The sequence below is a fragment of the Crotalus tigris genome, unplaced genomic scaffold, assembly GCF_016545835.1.
Source record: "Crotalus tigris isolate CLP2741 ecotype Arizona unplaced genomic scaffold, ASM1654583v1 scf7180000023608.1681014, whole genome shotgun sequence".
In the NCBI taxonomy this organism is placed as follows: Eukaryota; Metazoa; Chordata; class Lepidosauria; order Squamata; family Viperidae; genus Crotalus; species Crotalus tigris.
In genome coordinates, this window is record NW_024100075.1 from 171519 (window position 1) to 191603 (window position 20085).

At 38.9% G+C, this 20085-nt stretch overlaps 1 protein-coding gene across 1 annotated transcript in view; it reads left to right on the forward strand.

The window, feature by feature from the left end:
• PHLPP1 (PH domain and leucine rich repeat protein phosphatase 1) overlaps window positions 1-20085 on the forward strand; it is a 166696-nt gene that overhangs the window by 134552 nt on the left and 12059 nt on the right. Inside the window, exons 8-14 of the mRNA XM_039319699.1 lie at window positions 454-514; window positions 3010-3105; window positions 4231-4386; window positions 7286-7486; window positions 11613-11775; window positions 13653-13783; window positions 18013-18117. Coding sequence (XP_039175633.1) covers window positions 454-514; window positions 3010-3105; window positions 4231-4386; window positions 7286-7486; window positions 11613-11775; window positions 13653-13783; window positions 18013-18117 — 913 coding nt within the window. The remainder of the gene's footprint in view (window positions 1-453; window positions 515-3009; window positions 3106-4230; window positions 4387-7285; window positions 7487-11612; window positions 11776-13652; window positions 13784-18012; window positions 18118-20085) is intronic.

The window sequence follows — 20085 nt, forward strand, 5'->3', positions numbered from 1 at the left end:
AAGTGAATTTTGCCCCATTTTATGACCATTCTTGCCACAGTTGTTAAGTGAATCACTGCAGTTGTTGAATTAGTAACACAGTTGTTAAGTGAATCTGGCTTTCCCATTCACTTTGCTTGTCAGAAGGTTGCATAAGGGGATCGCATGACCCCAGGACACTGCCACTGTCGTAAGTGTGAGTCAGTTGCCAAGTGTCTGATTGATCACGTGACCATGGGGGTGCTGCAACGGACGTAAGTGTGAAAAACAGTAACTAGTTACTTTTTTCAGTGTTCTTGTAACTTTGAACGATCACGAAATGAGCTGTTGTAAATTGAGGACTGCCCGTATTTTGTCCTCCATGCTATGATTTATATATTGTTTAAATAAACCTGGGCAACATGAGGTGGTCTACTTTTAGTAGCTTGAAATTAAATTTATCTTTGCAATACAGTATTTGTCTTTCTCTTCCAGAACTTGTTCACCTTGATGTGTATCCAGTTCCAAATTATCTAACTTATTTGGATGTTTCTAGGTAAGCATATCTTTAAAAGTTGACTGGTTTTGAAGATAGTATTAGTGGAACACATGAGAAGAAAGTGGAGCACTTGAATAATAAAGTGATCTTGTTGACTGCATGAGATTGAATGAATTTTCCTGGTGACCCTGGAATATTGTGTGTAACTTATTTGATCTGTCATATTTCTTTACTTTGAAGCAGTGATCATCACAAATGTTTCTGTATAAACTTGGGGAGTGATTTTTAATGCAGTCTCAACACATTGAATCCCCTTTTCTGCATTACACTTACTTTGATTTGTTGAGCTGCTAAGTCAGGGGTTCTCAACCTTGGCAACTTTAAGACTTGTGGACTTCAACTCCCAGCTTTGCTGGCTGAGGAATTCTGTGAGTTGAAGTCCACAAGTCTTAAAGTTGCCAAGGTTGAGAACCCCTGTAAAGTAAATGCCACAACTTTGAACACGATATCCACGATACCTCATAAGTAATTAGATTTTCTTCTTACTCATAAGTAATTAGATTTTCTTCTTACTGTTCAGAGTAAAAAATACGTTAATAATGTGACCCTCAGAGTTAAAGCCCCAAGGTTAAGAAGGAGAATAGATACGACAGTAGATAATCTTCTCCACTTAGTCTAGCAAGCTTTCTTTTGGGTATCTTGGTGGAGAGAAGTTGAAGGACCCATTGCCAGATATGAAGGTTTTAGCCCCCTGCTAAAATAATACAGAGCACAGTAATCTTTTCAGGCCATAGGCATCAAAACAAACAAGCAGGGTAAATGTTTAAAGACACAGGATATTGCTCAGTTTTGCAGTTTGTTTAATTTCATATGAAATTGCCATTTTTTCTAAATTGTATTGTATTTAATTCTGAGGTTTTATTGCTTTAGTATAAGGGATATTACTGCCCTACTAATCGTTGATGTAGGAGCTTATTGGGTGAAAAAAGAATCTCAGTTCCCCCATCTCCCATGTCCGATGATGTTGACTAAGATTGTCCTTGCTTAGTGTCCATTTGTTCAGCGACTGTTTGAAATTACCATGGCATTGAACAAAGAGTCTTATGACCAGTCCTCATAAGTTCCTGCCTCCTGCAGTCACATGAACAAAATTTGGGGATACCTGCATTTATGACCACCTTTTGGTCCTCTGCCTACTGACAGCTGCACCCACTGCTTAGTCATGCCTGCCACCACATCTGCTACACTGCAAACCACTACTGCACTGGATGAGGCCTTCTTTGAACTTTGAACTCTTTCACACTGATGCCAATAGGGCATCTCCAACATCCCAGCCATGGCCTTCTTTCGTGAAAAAGGATCCTGGTTAGGGGAGTCCTTCTTTCATGCCACCACGGTGGCCTTCTTTCCTCTTCCTATCTTCATGAGTTGAAGACCATAACATATTTGGACAAGGAGTGGTGCAGCCTCAGAAAACAGGCATGGCATGGCCAGTAGCTGCCTCACAAAAGGCTATGTGGACCTCAGAAGTGGCAGGAAAAAGACAGTGAAGGTTATCTTGGAGCAACGAGGTTGGCAACAGCAACAGGCACAGGTGGAAAGGCTGTCAGAGGCAGTGGAGTAGGTGGCTAAAAGGACATTGAAGAGGGGAAGGTAGGCAGGTGAAGGTAGTTAAAGAGGAGGAAGTCCTATACCTTACCATGGCTCAGTGTTGGGAGGGACCAAAGCTGGGGTTGCTTGGATGGGGTGGCTCCTCAGCTAACAATTGGACAATTTGTTTAATGATGGCAACCAGGACCGCCAGAATTGCTGTTGCTAAACAATGTGGTCATATGACATTAAGCTTTACAAAACATCACTTTAGCAATGGAAATTCTAATCCCAATTGCCATTATAATTCGAATATGAATATATTTGTGTGTGTGTGTGTGTGTGTGTGTACACACACACACACACACACAGAGAGAGAGAGAGAGAGAGAGAGAGAGAGAGAGAGAGAGAGAGAGAGATGATCCTGGGACATTTCTAAGCCCACATTACGTTCCTGTGGCTTGCTACTACTTCCTAAACGTCAGTGAATTGTATGCCACAATTTGTTTCCAGAGAGACCGAGTGGGAATAATAGATTTTTTTAAATAGCTGCTGCATGAGAAAATGTGTATGCGTGTACATTGCACACAATGTTTTATCCATTAGGGTGGCTTTGAAATGTTCCATTTTATATTTATACAGTATATATCTTCGCTAAAGATGCCTTCTTCATATAAATTGGCACTAGGGATGATTTTTGTGGGTTAACACAAAATATTATGTGGTTAGGTTGGTTAATTCAAGATTTTAAAGGTATTCTGTGTGCTTCATGGTAATCTGTGTTTGCCATTCTGTAAGCACTTCACATGTAGCTGCAGTCAATCCCAGCTGCCTAAAAGCTGTGTGCTGCAGCTGACAGGACATCTATCTGTACATTTTAAATCACATCTGACAATAATAAGTAAATATCCCTTAACATTATTGTCATCATTTTTTTTTTCATTTGCCTTTCTTTTGTGTAGAAATCACTTGGAGAGCCTTCCAGAATGGGTTTGTGATAGCCGAAAGTTAGAAGTACTGGATCTGGGTCACAATCATATACGTGAACTTCCCTCTAGGTGAGTCCTACTTTTAAAACAACCAGAAACAGGGTGCAAAGTAGGAAATTGTGTTTGCATAGAATCAGTTTCCAGCTTGCTTAGTGACAGAACTGTGTTTCGTGTTGTTTGATCTTTTCCTTCTGTTTAATGTTTTTTTCTCACATGGCGTGTCATAAGAGTCAGAACAGTTTTCTTCACGCAGATGTAAACAAAGCAATCTCTCAGATTTCCAGGCAGAAGTCCTAAAGGAGGTCATGCATCTTTCCCAAAACTCAGAGCATCACTTTTTTAGATATTATGCTTGTATAGCCTGGGAAAATACACTCTTGATTTCAGGATCCTATTGAAAGTTCAGTGTAGTTTCCTCTGAAAAACATGGGTGACCACTTATCCTCTCAGAAAAATATCCAGGGAATATTTGCATTTGAGAAATTTCTCTACTGCACAGGTAGCCTTCAACTTACGACTAGCCGCTTAGTGATTTTCTGATGTTATGATGGACCCCTCAGGAGATTCTTACAGTCTGGTTCCAAAGTTTTCAGGGTTGCTTTGTCCTCCTCCAGTCACATTGCCCACATGTTGGGTGCTCAGCAGTTGGCCCACATTTACAGCTTTTTACAGCATCCCACAGTAATGTGACCATAATTTATGACATTTTTGCCAAAAAACCTGCATTTTACTCCCAGTTTTTAGCACAAAAGTGCCACTTAATGACCATGGCATTCACTTAAAGACTGCAAATTTACTTAACAGTAGCCGCAAAAAAGGTTTTAAAATTGAGCCAGTCACGTGTGAGGCCCTGCTTTACGATGATTACGGTAAGGCTCCATCACAGTCATAAGTCAAGGGCTACCGATATGGAAAAGTACATTGGTTCCTCCCATTTATTTTAGTTAATAGATTCATTCTCCAGCATGACGAGTGGAGAATCCATCAATGGATTTTCTTCGTCTTCTGCCCATAGACTAGTCGTCCAGGCGACCTTGGCTCTTTCATGACTCGTGGACTTCAACTCCCAGAATTCCTGAGCCAATCTAGACCCTTTCTTCTATGCAGAATGTTGTTGAAGTTTTTCTCAGCTTCTCTGAAATAAACTTCCTTTAATTAAAGCTGTACGTTTTACTGCTATTTGTATGTTTTAAGGTTATTTTGCAATATCAGCTTGCGAAAATTACTTGCTGGACACAATCAGTTGGAAAGGCTGCCAGAGAGGATTGAACGAACTCATGTGGAAGTCCTGGATGTGCAACACAACCAACTTGTGGAGCTGCCATCTAATCTGCTGCTAAAAGCTGATAGGTAACCCAAAAATCCACCAAGAGAATAGAACAGTATAAACGTAATTTCCAAGTTGTATAACTTCTACTGTTAATTGTGGTGTATTTTTTTTTCATTTTAATTAAAAAACAAACTGAAGTAAATAACATCAGGCAATGCACTCTTAATCTCCCAAATGTTTATTTGTGGAGAGTGAAATAGCAAAATTTACCATCCCTTAAAGGTGTTTTTTTTAAATAATATCTTTATTAAATTTCAACATCTACATTAAAATGCAAAGTAACATGGAAAGAAAAAGAATGACAAAGCACATTAAAAGTCCCAAAGAAAATACATCTACCAAATATAACAAAGATGACCTCCAACTTCCTTTTAGTACAGAGATATTAACAATGCCTATCTCTTAAGTTTAAAGAAGTAATACAATCTATACAATATATTAAAATACTATTAGTTAACTTAGTAAAAGCTAGTATTCATAAAATGTTCTTCTCTTAATTTTATCTAAAAAATAGCATGTTATCAAATGTAAATAGTCTTATATTTAGAACACTACAACATTTCTGATTTTAAAATGCAATTGATACTGTTCTCATTAAATATTTCCTACTGAGCTTTCCAAAATGGAAGAGATTTAAGCTGATACGACTTTCATGGCTCTATAATATAACCTCTGCTGTTCTAGCATTATATTATTATTATTATAATATTCTCCATTCTTTTAAGATAATGATGGGAATCTGTAGTGGAGCTTCTTCAGCAACTACACCAGGACAAGGCATTTAACTGAACTTGGCTGGTTTTAGACAAACTAATTTTAAACTATAGTGAAGCTGTCTTACCTAAAATTAGCAAGAATTAGTGTCAACTAAAATTCAACGTCTGGATGATATGGCAACATGTGATTAAAAAAAGCTGGCAATGAAATCATCCAAACACTTAATCAACAGGAAAATACAAGCTGATGAGTCCATGCTTCATAGTAGTCCGTTCTTAGTCATCCATATCATGCTATATTATAAATTAAGATAGTATATCTAACACTGCAGCTTATGGCAGTTGCATTGATTGACTGGGAATATAGTATAGCCTCTGACACCATCGTTGGTGGAAAACAGGTGCAGGGCAGCAAATGCTTAATTCTTTTTTCTTCCTTTGCTTTGTTCCTGATTAATATTACCTATTGTTTCCCAAGCCACTTTTATTCCAGTAGTATATTTAGGTGGGTCACGCTTGCATCTGAAATATTGTAATACCTGAAATTTGGATGGCCCCAACCTTGTAGGCCTTCCGTAAGACCTGGCTGTTCCCCAGACAGCAGGGTGATTCCATTGTTATGAGTTGAAATGGAATTGATTGTGGGTTGGGTTCAGTTACATTATGTTTTATTTTGGGTTTTTTTTATCTTGTTAGCCTGGTTCTTGTTCTATGTTCTTGTTCTATTCTATGTTAGCTGACCAAGGTCATAATATATGATTTGGCATCCATATACCATAAATGCCGGCGTACAAGGCGACCCGGCGTATAAGACGACCCCCGGGCCGCATTCCTAGAACGTCGTCTTATACGCCGGAAACTACCAGTATTTCCGGCGTATAAGACGACTCGGCGTATAAGACGACCCCCGTCTTTGGCGCCGATTTCAGCGCTCGCGGAAGTCGCCTTATATGCCGGCATTTACGGTAAATTTATTACAACAAATAATTTCCCCAGTGAGGCTAACTGTATGGGCAGGAGAAAAGGGATTAAGGAAATGAGTAGGATGCTCTTCTATCTCCTCACTACTTTTCCATTTTAAATTGGATCCCAATCCCCTCCTCAGTTCTCTCCAAATAATCAATGGGTTACAAAAGCTATGCCATTTATTTTGTCTACCAAGGTGTCTACTGGTAAAGATATTTTTCTGTATAGAGCTAAGTACTTCCTGATTTAAAATAAATAAAATTGCTAACTTTAAAAAACACATCACTCTTCCTATACCGTATTTTTCTATCTAAGTTTTTAAAACTAAACAAACATTTTGAGATAACCTTCCATGTATGTGTGGAAGCTAATATAAAAATAATATGAATTCTCTTCAATTCACTATCTGGCTAATGTTATTATTTCCTGCTTTTAAAACTTTTTGAAGAATTTGTTTTTCTTAAACATCTGATTGCGCTATAGCAGCTGAGAATTTACTCAGGTTCTAAGGAAATGAGCAGAACTGGCTGTTTACACATTTTTTCTCAGTAACATTATTTAGGTCTATTAAAACCATATATTTCCTATTTCCTTAGCTTCTTACAACTCTGTATCTTATGATTTATGTTGGTTTTATTTAGTATCCTGTTATGATTTATATTGATTGATTATTTAGCATCCTATGACTATCACTGAGTATTGTATCTTATGATTTATGATATTGTATTTTATGATTATGATCATGATTTATCACTTGTTGCTTGCATGTACGCTGTGAGTTTACGTACCAGAGACAAATTCGTTGTGCGTCTAATCACACTTGGCCAGTAAAGAATTCTATTCTTTGTACCTGTTTTTGTTTATCAGCTTTCTCAAACAGATAAATAATTCACAACAATGTGTATCAATTGGTCACTTAAAAGAAAATGAAAATACTTAACCAGAGAATGCTATTAAAATAGTGGTAAACCAAGCAGAATAGAATTGTTTTGGCTGCCCTATTAAAGCAAAGAAAAGCACAATTCTTACATCCCCAGGATCAATTGTTCTACAGAGGAGGCCCTTGTCTCATGTTTCCCTCAGTTTAAACTCTCTTTTGATAGTAAGGCTACCTCTGATGAAGGTAGCAAAAAGGTTGAGCAATTTTAAATAAATTTCCAGGAACAGTGCTACTAAACCATGAAAAAGGTCTTTGAAAATGTGTACCTAAAGTTATCTCTAATAATTGCTTTTGCAGCTTAAGGTACTTGAATGCTTCTGCCAACAAACTGGAAATGTTACCTCCAGCCACTCTTTCAGAGGAGACCCATAGTATTTTACAAGAACTTTATTTGACCAACAATCACCTCACAGATAAAAGTGTCCCCTTGTTAACCGGTCATCCTCACCTAAAGATACTACATATGGCCTATAATCGCTTGCAAAGCTTTCCCGCAAGGTAAGAAAGTGTGGTAGTAGCTAATTCTCTTCTTGATCAAATATTTTGGGCTACTTATATGGTATTTAAAGGATGTTACGTAGTTGATATTTCACTAAATGGTAGCTTTTTTAAATATGGTACGGATCCAATACTGTTGGTCTTGCTACCAAATGAGCAGTGTACCAGAGTCTCATTATGCTTCTTCTTCCATCCATCTTTGGATAATATGCTAAACAAACAATGGATGCGGACACTCATCATTTATAAAACATGTGCTATTATACGAAGAGGCATATCTTAAGAGTTCTGATGGATTATAACTTATCTTGTGTCGAAAATGTCTTGCAGTGTATTTCAGGAGGATCAGACTGAATTCAAACATTTGTGTATTAATTATCAGAAATAGTGGTAGTTTGGATATAGAGGCAGCACTCAGTTTAAGTTTGTAGTGTAAAAATCAGTATGCATTTAAAAAAAATTGTCACTGGAAATAGTGTATGTGTAAAACTTGTCTTTGGAAATTTAACATAGGTTTGGGGGTTAATGTGGAGAAATTTGCCTCTCATCTTTCACTCGGGAAGCCCCAGTTGTCAATTAGAGAAGGAAATGCAATCTTCCAGATTTAAATTTAAATCATAAGGCATGTCATCTGTTCAGGGTCAACTAATGTCAGGTTTTGTCTTTTGGAAACTTTGTCTCACAGGCTACCTTAGAATCAGCATATCTGTCATGTCTTAAAAATTGAATGGCTTTGGAATCCAATTATTTTAGGAGACTTAATGATAAGAAAACTAACCAGAGGACCAAGGTTATAATTGTAAAAAAGTTTCATATCACAGGGATGGGAGAACCCTCATTCTCCATCTGTTATAGTGAAGAATTTATCTACTTATATTTTTTTTAAATATAAGTGTGTCTAAGTTCCGACTAATGAAACCAAATAAAGCAGAATTCCGAGGCTTGAAGTTTCCTCAAAGCACATGTTTATTGGATACATAATATTGACATGGTCAAAAGTGATTGGATACATAATATCGGCACGGTCAAAAGTGAAACCAACTCTAAATTTTTCCCTAGAGATTCAATGTAACCAAATGTAACATTCCCCTCCACTCTATTGTGCTATAAACCATGCTACCAAATAAAAGTAATTGGCAGGCTCTGCAACTCGTCTTTGCTCCTCCTTCCAGCACCTGTGGGAATGTCCTTGGTTCCCACGGGACCGCTCTGTGTTTAATCTAGCATACTTTAGTTTTCTTTCTCCCTACCCCCCCACTTATATGGCAACTTAGAACGACAAAGGTGGCTTCAGCCAGACTTGTTTCAGAAGTTGACATTATGTTTTTGGGAGCCTGACATGGAAGACTATAAATATATTATCTACTTGTATAGTTGTATATGTTCTTCTACTTCTACTTCTTAAAACATAAAACCCCAAAACATAAACAGATCCTATAGCAAAAGTAGCATGATATGAAGATACACATTAAATTAATTGAATTGTCTAATTATAAATATTTATGTAAGTGGCCATGTTTTTTCTTTTTTACTTTTACAAATAATAACGTTTTACAATATCATCTAGAAGCAGTAGAGCAGGCTTACTCTTTGATGTTCAAAAGGGCCACATTAGAACTGGTGTGCAGAATTTGCAGGGAAACAGAAGGTGATCAGAATCAAGAGAAAGTAATATCGAAGTGAGCAGATTGGAAACATTTACGAGAACACCCTACTCAGCTGGTATCCTGGTACATTTACTGAAACCAGTTCTGACTAACTTTCTAAGTTCCTTTCAGTTCTACAAATGCTAGAAGCTCTGGCTAGAAATCATGAGCCTTAAGATCATTATTACTCTCATTTTGGTATGAGTGAGTGTAATTTTTCCAAAGAGGCATTTATGAAAGAAATAGAGATCAACAAATGAGGCCTTTCTTATCTGCAGGGCTATTACTCTCAAGAATCTTTTTGTTTTCTGCAATGTACATAACAATTGTCATGTACAGTCAGGTCCAGAAATATTGGGAGATCGACACAATTCGAACATTTTTGGCTCTATACATCACCACAATGGAGTTGGAATGAAACAAACACAATGTGCTTTAACTGCAGACTGTCAGCTTTAATTTGAGGGTATGTACATCCAACTCAGGTGAACGGGGTAGGACTTACAGCAGTTTGCATATGTGCCTCCCACTTGTTAAGGGACCAAAGGTAATGGGACAGAATAATAATCATAAATCAAACTTTCCCTTCTTAATACTTGGTTGCAAATCCTTTGCAGTCAATCACAGCCTGAAGTCTGGAACGCATAGACATCACCAGACGCTGAGTTTCATCCCTGGTGATGCTCTGCCAGGCCTCTACTGCAACTGTCTTCAGTTCCTGCTTGTTCTTGGGGCATTTTCCCTTCAGTTTTGTCTTCAGCAAGTGAAATGCATGCTCAATGAGATTCAGGTCAGCTGATTGACTTGGCCATTGCATAACATTCCACTTCTGTCCCTTCACAAACTCTTTGGTTGCTTTTGCAGTATGCTTTGGGTCATTGTCCATCTGCACTGTGAAGTGCCATCCAATAAGTTCTGCAGCATTTGGCTGAATGTGAGCAGATAATATTGCCCGAAACACTTCAGAATTCATCCTGCTGCTTTTGTCAGCAGTCACATCATCAATAAATACAAGAGAACCAGTTCCATTGGCAGCCATACATGCCCACTCCGTGACACTACCACCACCATGCTTCACTGATGAGGTGGTATGCTTAGGATCATGAGCAGTTCCTTTCCTTCTCCATACTCTTCTCTTCCATCACTCTGGTACAAGTTGATCTTGGTCTCATCTGTCCATAGGATCTTGTTCCAGAACTGTGAAGGCTTTGTTAGATGTTGTTTGGCAAACTCTAATCTGGCCTTCCTGTTTTTGAGGCTCACCAATGGTTTACATCTTGTGGTGAACCCTCTGTATTCACTCTGGTGAAGTCTTCTCTTGATTGTTGACTTTGACACACATACACCTACCTCCTGGAGAGTGTTCTTGATCTGGCCAACTGTTGTGAAGGGTGTTTCTTCACCAGGGAAAGAATTCTTTGGTCATCCACCACAGTTGTTTTCCGTGGTCTCCCGGGTCTTTTGGTGTTGCTGAGCTCACCGGTGCGTTCCTTCTTTTTGAGAATGTTCCAAACAGTTGTTTTGGCCACGCCTAATGTTCTTGCTATCTCTCTGATGGGTTTATTTTGTTTCTTCAGCCTAATGATGGCTTGCTTCACTGATAGTGACAGCTCTTTGGATCTCATCTTGAGAGTTGACACCAACAGATTCCAAATGCAAATAGCATACTTGAAATGAACTCTGGGCCTTTTATCTGCACATTGTAATTGGGGTAATGAGGGAATATCACACACCTGGCCATGGAACAGCTGAGAAGTCAATTGTCCCATTACCTTTGGTCCTTTAACAAGTGGGAGGCACATATGCAGACTGCTGTAAGTCCTACCCCGTTCACCTGAGTTGGATGTACATATCCTCAAATTAAAGCTGACAGTCTGCAGTTAAAGCACATTGTGTTTGTTTCATTCCAACTCCATTGTGGTGGTGTATAGAGCCAAAGATGTTCGAATTGTGTCGATGTCCCAATATTTCTGGACCTGACTGTAAGTGTGGAAAGGCTCCAGGATACAGGTAGTCCTCGACGTATGACCAAAATTGAGCCTAAAATGTATGTTTCTAAGTGAAACAATTGTCCAGTGAGTTTTCTCCTATTTTACGATCTTTCTTGCCACGGTTGTTAAGTGAATCACTGTACTTGTTAAGTTAGTAACACGGTTGTTAAGTGAATCTGGCTTCCCCGTGGATTTTGCTTATCAGAAGGTCACAGTGACGATTACAATGACCCTGAAACACGGCAACTATCATAAATAGGAGTCAGTTGCCAAGCGTCTTGGTTTTGATCACATGACCACGGGGTCATGTGATCGTAAGTTTGAAAAACAGGCCTAAGTCACTTTTTTCAGTGCCGTTGTAACTTTGAACAATCATTAAACGAAAGGTTGTAAGTCGAGAACTACCTGTGCTTTGACCTTTAAAGTCATTATTCTAAGAGAATGCTTTGGTTATTATGCTCAAACCCTCCCTCTTGCCCTTTTGTGTAGTAAAATGGCCAAACTTGAAGAGTTGGAAGAAATCGACGTTAGTGGCAATAAGCTGAAATCCATTCCAACAACGATCATGAATTGTCGCCGCATGCATACCGTGATTGCACACTCCAATTGCATCGAAGTCTTTCCAGAAGTCATGCAACTTGGCGAGATCAAGGTAGGAGTTTAGTAAGAATTTACGCCTAAAGCTCCTTTTAGTTGCTTGGAAGTAATCCATAGTGAAGGTAGAGCATTTTTTTTTTTTTACATACCTCCAATTATGATAGGATTTCTTGTGGATTTCTCGTGTTTATTTAAACGAAGTTACATCTTGCCCATGTGCTATAGAAAATCCTGTGTTTTCCGTTCAAAGAGAAAGATGGTTCCTGGAAGAGTTCAGAGCAGTGATAGATATTTGAGATATTGGTAATTGTATCTGGAGCAGTGTGTGTGTGTGTGTGAGAGAGAGAGAGAGAGAGAAGGAGAGAGAGAGAGAAGGAGAGTGAGACAACAAAGAAACACTGAGAGTGTTTGTAAAGTGAGTTATCTTCTTACATCAACACTTTAGGTAGCAATACAATTATTTCATCTGCCTCAAGATGTCAAGGCAACCTTTTGCTCGTAAGTTGGCATGTGAGATTGCACTACTTGTTTTAGGCATTTCTATAACCAAATCATACATCTCTGTGGTTGGGGGGGACAAAAGGCTTCTGTACATCACATTCTGTGTGCCATCCCAAGATTCTTTTTTGGGGGAGGGGGAAGCTTTGCTAGGTTGACAGTGGTATTCATACTCTTGTCTTTCCAACTTGCGTCCCAAGGGCTCTGCTTTTCCAGATTTTTCTGAAAAACAATACCGTTACCTTGAACATTGTGCACAAAATTAAAATTCAGTGGAATTCTCTGCTGTGTAAAACAAGTAATTTTAAAACTTTTAATAATTACTATGTCTTCTTTCCTTTCTACCTATCACTGGACTCCCAATACTAGACCAACTGTATAATTTTAATGTCTTTGGCAGTATTCCCAGTTCATTGGCATTCATTATCTGATCTTTTGTGACATCTTAAAATTTTGTTTGGTTTTCAGTGCAGGCTACATTTTGAAATTGATTTTAAATGCACCTTTAAATTCATAACATGGTTCTGTATTAAAGGCTGGTGGTGAATAATAACAGCTCTCTCAGAATTATGACAATCCCCTTTCCGCAATTGGCTTTTAATATATGTATTTATAAAATTACTTTTAATTAAAACTCACTTAACACTGATGTGCTCCATTAGCTTAAGGATAATAATTACCCTCTTAACGCAGACAGTAGACAAATCACTATTCATTCTGCAACAAACATGGAGGTTATTTAATGAAGCATAAAGTTTAGAAAAGTTACAGAATTAAATTAGGCTCACTCAGAGTCATTAAATAGTGTGCAACCTTTCAGGATTTTCAGAAAACAGGCAGAGAAAAGAAAGGGGGGAAAAATACAGCTGTTAACTAATCATGTGCATTAGTTAGAATATCAGTTGCTCCCTGTTTTATTTTTATTATTTTATGACGGCATGTTAGATTAAAGGAGTGGTTTATATTAAATAATCATATCTTGTGTTTTGTTGAGGCCATTGTAGAATTTCCTTGATTAAGGATGGTGGAGGAGGAGGTTGGCTTAATTCTCTCCAACTGCAGGGAAGGGCTCTAAACTCTGCCACTTCAGACTGCAGCTGCATATTTAGTGGGTTGCTCCCTCTGCTAAATGGCAATACATACCCACAGGAAATGAGATATTAAGGAATAAAGCTTATTCTACATTCTTGATTTATGTAATAATTTTCTCAATTGTGAAGTTCCCAAGCGGTGGAGCTTTCCATTATCTGTGCGCCCAACTTTTGGTCTGAAATGGTACAGTCCAGATCTTGTTTTATTACTGTGCATGTTACTTGTGATAGTTGGGACTCTGATTTCTTACACGATAGTCTATGTAACAATTAGGCATCTGTGTTCCGAAGACCCACGGTCTGTTTATGTTCTGTTTATGTTCTCTCTCCCCTCGTTCTTCAGTGTGTGGATCTGAGCTGTAACGAGTTGGCTGAAGTCACGTTGCCTGAAACCTTGCCTCCGAAGCTGCAGGAACTAGACCTGACTGGAAACCCCAGGCTAGTTCTGGATCACAAAACCTTGGAGCTGCTGAAGTAAGGCGCCGTCCACGTTATTACACAATAGGCAAAAGGGTACACGATGTACTTAGGGAAAAAGCACTTATTATGTAAACATTAGCCGCCCATATTTTTTTTTTTTAATGACTATGTTCGGGAGGATTGTTTTTCTTTTGGAACTCAGTAAATAACTGGTTTGGTAAATAAGAGCCCAGAGCCCAGTTCTTACACTTCTTGTCCAAGATCTCCTTAAACCCCCAAAATGGTTTCTTTTTGCTCCTGACCTTCACACTTCCATTCTGAGGATGGGTACCATTCTTTCCCCCCCCCCATCCACCACTCACCTTCCACGCAAAAAATCAAGAAGCAGGAGCAAAACCTCGTAATTTTTTTTAAAAAAAACTTTTTTCACCTCCAGATCATTTTTGGCTCTGTTCATGTCTGTCTTTTTGCCAGGTAAGTTGAGAGAATGACAGGCTCTCAAGGTCATCCGGTGAGTTTCCTTGTTGGAGGCTTGAACCAAGGATTAATCTTGTCCCTTTACTCCTGTTTCGCTATGCCGAATGCTCAAATCCTCAACTGTGTTTCTTGGCTTATAATAAAAATAGCTGCTGCCCATCCCTGTATCCCAAAGAACCAAAGGGAACAAAATGGCTTTGTCCCTTACAAAGTGATGATATATTTACATATTTATGAGCCTTACTTATATTTCCTCCTGCCCTACGATTCCAATAGCTCTATTGCCGCATACATTTTTCAGCTAAACCTACCAGTCCTATCAAGAAAATGTCATGTTGCTTGTGTGGAGTTGAAGGTTCTTATTTACACAGTACACATTCTTTATATATTTATATATTTATTTATATATATATATATATATATATATATATATATATATGTGTGTGTGTGTGTGTGTGTGTGTGTGTGTGTGTGTGTGTGTGTGTGTGTGTGTGTGTGTGTGTACTTATATGGAGATAAGCCTCTTTATGAAATATTGAAAGATCTGCTATTTTGAGCAAAGGGACTTTGTCTCTTATAACTTTCAAATATAATGTGATCTGAATTTTGCTGACTCATGACTTGGAGGTTTGTCACAGTCAAAGTTCTCTTTGGGTGAACTTTATTTCCACTAGATCTGTACAAGGAAATAATTGTGTGGTTTTTGACGGCATTCTTGAATTGCACAATGGCTTCCTCATGGCACTATCATATTGCTGTGAAGATTTCTGCTTCTCGTCTTTCTCTGGCTGCTCCAAAAATCAGTCTTCAGTGGCCATTGTGAACCCCTGGTTCCAAAGGATGAGAATGCCAGCAAATGTATATCCATCATTTTTCAAAGAGTCTTATCAGAGATCACTTTCCTCATTCTCTCTAAATCTCTACATTGCTTTTAGTCATTTTGTGAACTTGTATAAACATATCCTGTATGAACTGCAATTAACACAATATTGTTGCCTAGAACAGAAACTTCCTACTCAGTTTACTAAGTATCTTCAGACACTTCTGTAAACTCCACTCCTTCTGACAAACTTGTTAAAGTCCAACCTTTGGCATACTGTGCTGCCAGCCAACAATTAATTATCCCTGCTTCCAGTTCAGGGCCCACACCAGTTTTGCATAGGATTGTGTCATCCACGTCCTGCCTAAGGAGTCTATCTTGACACGCAGTGGCTTTTCGTAAGTTCTGCATGACCAAATTAAAAAGACTCCAGCTAGATAGGCTCAAACACCTTCTTATTCCTAGTGTTAGAATCACCAGGGGAGGGCAGGTAAACCCATCCTGAGTGGTATCTTTTTCCATTTATTTTGTTAGTTCTTTCCCCATCACATCACTGAGAAGGAAAAAAAAATCCAAAGACTTGAAAATATGCAATATCCCTAAATTACTAGGTAGCTCACTACCCAAAAATGGAGGAGAAGAGAGGAGAGGAGAAAATTTGTAAGGTCTGTTGTCAAAGAGTTGCCTGTTTTTAAGAGAACATTTTTTTCCTCTTAGCCAACATGAGAAGTGGACAGGACTGGTAGAAACTATAATCTAGAGCAGGAATTATCAGTCTTTTTCATTTGAAGTAAAGGTAGTCTTTGACTTGCAAAATTTCTGTTGCTAAATGAGACAGCGTTAAGTGAATTTTGCCCTATTTTATGATCTTTCTTGCCACAAGTGTTAACTGAATCACTGCAGTTGTTAAGTTATTAACGCAGTTGTTAAGTTGGCTTCCTCATTGACTTTGGTTATCAGAAGGTCGCAAAAGGTGATGATGTGGCCCTGAGAAGCAGCAGCTCTTTTTTTTTTTTCCCTGAGTACTGCAAACCATCACATTTACCAACTAACATGGCCAGCAGTTTGCGGTAGGACTTGTGGAGTGAACAAAGGGCAGAATTTTCAGAGCCTTGAAAGAAGCACTTAGGGGATTTTCAGGGGACAAAGCAAGTGGCTTAAACACCCCACATCTTCCTCAAATTGGGGTGTTTTGTAGTTGACCCTAATTGAAAAAAATTGGGTCAGAAATGTTTGGCATACTGATGTCATATGACATGCCCTCTATACCTACGGGTAGGGCGTAAGAACAAAGCATGGCCTCCTGTCTAAAAAAGGTTAGCTATGCTTGAGCTAAAACAGTGGTTTTCAACCTGTGGGTCGGGACCCCATTTGGGGTCGAACAACCATTTCACGGGGGTCGCCAAACAACGCAGTCCGCCATTTTTTTCCCCCTTAGCTGTGCTACTCCCTTTTATTCTATTGGCTTTTGAAAGCCAATAGAATAGACTCTCTTGAATAGAGTCTAATTCTATTGGCTTTCAAAAGCCAATAGGAATTGTCCAGGCTGTCTCTGCCCTGTTGAGCCCGCCAAAAGTCCCATTCTGCAAACGGTGCTGCACCAGTGGAGTAGTCCTCGACTTACGACCGGTTGGGGGGGGGTCGCGGCATTAAAAAAGGTTGAGAACCACTGAGCTAAAATGACATGATACATAGGAAAGAATGGAGTGATGAAGGGCAATGTGCATAAGAAAACCCTTAATTTTTAATCTCCCCTTCCTCTCACTATTCCATGCTGATGGAATTGACTTCTTAGGCAAGTTGATGGTGAGCCCGCTTACTTTCTTTCAGTTGCCAGTGGCCACACTGGAGGGGTGACAGGGATGCATTATAGAACTTAGAAAAAGGCTCTCAGTTTCTTTAAAGTGACAGAATTTCAGCCTAATCAGGCTAAGTTATATTAAGACATAGACACAAGACACGAAATGTCTTCCCTTGCCCTTCCTTGGATGTTTGCGGTGAATGCTTCATTAACTTTTGCCGGTGTCCCTTGCTCACCGTTGGGTAGCTGAGTTATTTGCCTTCTTTGGAAAGCTCTTCATGTGAATCCTGAACTAAGAATGATTTATGAAGCTGTTTGTATTGAACTATATCTCAGGACCAGCAGCAGTGGCATCCAAATCTGCAATAGTCATGTATTTATTATATAAAGCAGGTTAGATCACATGTTTTTTTGTTTTACTCACCTTTTTTAAAATAAATATAGTTTTTAAAAATAAGCATTGATTCATTCAGCCTATTGCACTCTGTGTTAAACACTAGCATTTAAGCAGTTCCTGGAGCTTTTTTGTGGGGTGGCAGCTAAAATTCAGAAAAAGTGTGTAGGTGGAGTTTGTCACCAGAGTTCTGGATTGCAGGATAAAATGGGAAGTTGCTCATGGGCAAAGAGAAAGTGTGTAAATGGGGCCAACGTAAGCAGGGTATATGGGTGTGAATGTATGACTATACACACACAAACATAAAAAGTTACAGAAAGACACACACACACACACAAATGACTTTGGATGAATACCAATTAAATACTTTTACTGAAAAATAAATCCAAAAAATGGTGAAATGCAGGAATTAAAAAACACAATTATGCCAGAATGTGTGGGAGGAAAAACCATTTTCATCTATGCATAGCTGTTTTGTTTTTTTGTAATACCCTATTCAGGCAACTAATTAACTTACCTTATTATTAACATTTCTAATTTCCTTTTTTAATGTCATATTTGACAACACTTTTTTTAGAAAAGCGGAGTAAAGAATATAGTACTATAACTATTAAATGGTCGTTTTTCTTGCATATTCAGGGACTCATCACTGCTATCTTAAATACCGTACACTCTTGCATTGCAACTTAAAATATGGCATACAAACATGACACAAGATTAACAAAAGATACGGAACTGCTTCCTTTTCTTTTGAAGCATGGATATTTGAGCATTCTTGTTTCTCTTTGTAGTAATATTCGTTGTTTCAAGATTGACCAGCCTTCTGCTGGAGACGCCTCTGGAGCCCCAGCCGTGTGGAGCCATGGTTACACGGAAGCATCCGGAGTTAAGAACAAGTAAGCTGCTCAGAATCACTTGCAAGGCATTTAGCTTGACTTTCCCCTTATCAGTATATTCACGCTGTGGGAAGGCACACTTCTGTCAGATGTAGCTTAACCAGGGCATTGGATGGGCTACTGAACAACCAGATCTGGAGGGATGATAAATGTAACAGCATTTTTGGGAGGCAGCAGGCAGCCATGTAAAAACTCAGGGGTACAAAATAAACAAGCATACCTATTAAAATAAAAATATCTATTTTTTTTAAAAAAAAAGATTTAATCTTAACACGCTCACTAGTTGTGTGTGCATGTGTGTATAAATGGGGAGGTGGGGGGGAGCCATTTGGTGGTGTCCTGGTAGTGGCCATGTTGCCACCTCTGCTCTACTCTTTATGTAAAGCACTCTCTATGCTTTTAGAGTAGGCCATACACATTTTTTCAGAATGAAATGGTGTACTAGACAAGGCCAAGTCTGAAAGTGGATTGATCTGATATATATTCAGTTAAGCTTAATATTGATATGGCTTTCTCTGTATTTATTCATTTTTGCCCTGCAAAAAAGAAAATGTTCCGTAGCCACATTTTGAAGGTGCCAAAGTGTCAGCTTGTGCATTCCTGTTAGAGGGAGGATCAATTAAGCTGCTTTTGAAGTTCCTTACAACTTGGCACAGCTACCATTCCTCACATTCTTTTCTAGGGAGCTATTTTTAACCCAGGTGGCAAAACTGAGACATTCCAGGCCTACTAACACTGGGCGTCATTCCTTCAAGGATGCCCCCCCCCTTTCTTTTTTAAAAGCTGCATGGGTTATTTAGTCTTTATCGGTTATGTTTCCTACACAAGTTAGTATTTCTGACAGCTTTAACAAATATGACTTCCTCAGCATTGCAGTATACTCAGATAAGTCATATCAGGCCATCTCCCCTCCCCCTTCCCCTCTGATCCAAATTTAAATAGGGCAAGCCTTTGAAGAAAAATGTATTGAATGGCTGAGATGATAACAGACTGAGGGGAGCTTACTATCTATCTATGTACACTAAAGGAGCTTGAGGAAGAACCTTCTCTGCGTGCAGAGTGGTGAATTCTTGCACGTGCCTATGTTCACATAAATAAGGAGAGTGTGTCGGGTACGGATATGGCACTTTTGAATAGGCGCTATGAAATTGAGCTCACCGATTTACAAAAGTGAATCTGTTCACTTGAAGCTATTCCTCATTTTCACAATACAGTGGAATTCTTGAGTGGCAATTCGCCAGATATCGCTTGAAAAAAAAAAAGCCTTAAATGCAAATTATATATCTTTTCTATTTATAATGCTCCATTTGGGGATTGGTTCCCAAGGTTACATTTGTATTGCTTTCCTATAGTGTGGAAATGTGGAGTCCTTGATGCCCTCCAAGCTTGATTATTTTCTTGCGGACGTTTTGTTACCAGACTAAGTAACATCTATAGCAGTGGTGGCGAACCTATGGCACAGGTGCCAGAGGTGGCACTCAGAGCCCTCTCTGTGGGCACGCACGCCGTTGCCCCAATCCTAGGCCTTTAGCTGGGTTTTATAAAACCTTTTCGCTTTAGGCCTCCGCCGCCGTGTGCAAAAAAAAAAAAAAAAAGGTTCAATCTTCAATTTCAACTTCTCACGGGAAAAAAAAATCTTGCAAAGTTGGAATTGATTGAACTTTTTAGTCCCACCCAGTCTGCTGTTACCACTGCAGCCATGCCCACCCAATGGGCCACGCCCACCCAATGGGTTGCAGTTTGGGCACTCAGTCTCTAAAAGGTTCGCCATCACTGATCTATAGTATTGGAAGGGAATGGCATTTGCTCTCTCTTTATATATAACAGTAGCTTTTGCTATCAGTGTTGGTGGGGATATGTTGTTCTTGGTAGTTCCTTAATCAGGAATCAGGGCTCGTATTCCAATTAATGCTTGAATTTTTTTATCTGAGTTGGTAATAATAATAAAGTTGGAAGGGACCTTGGAGA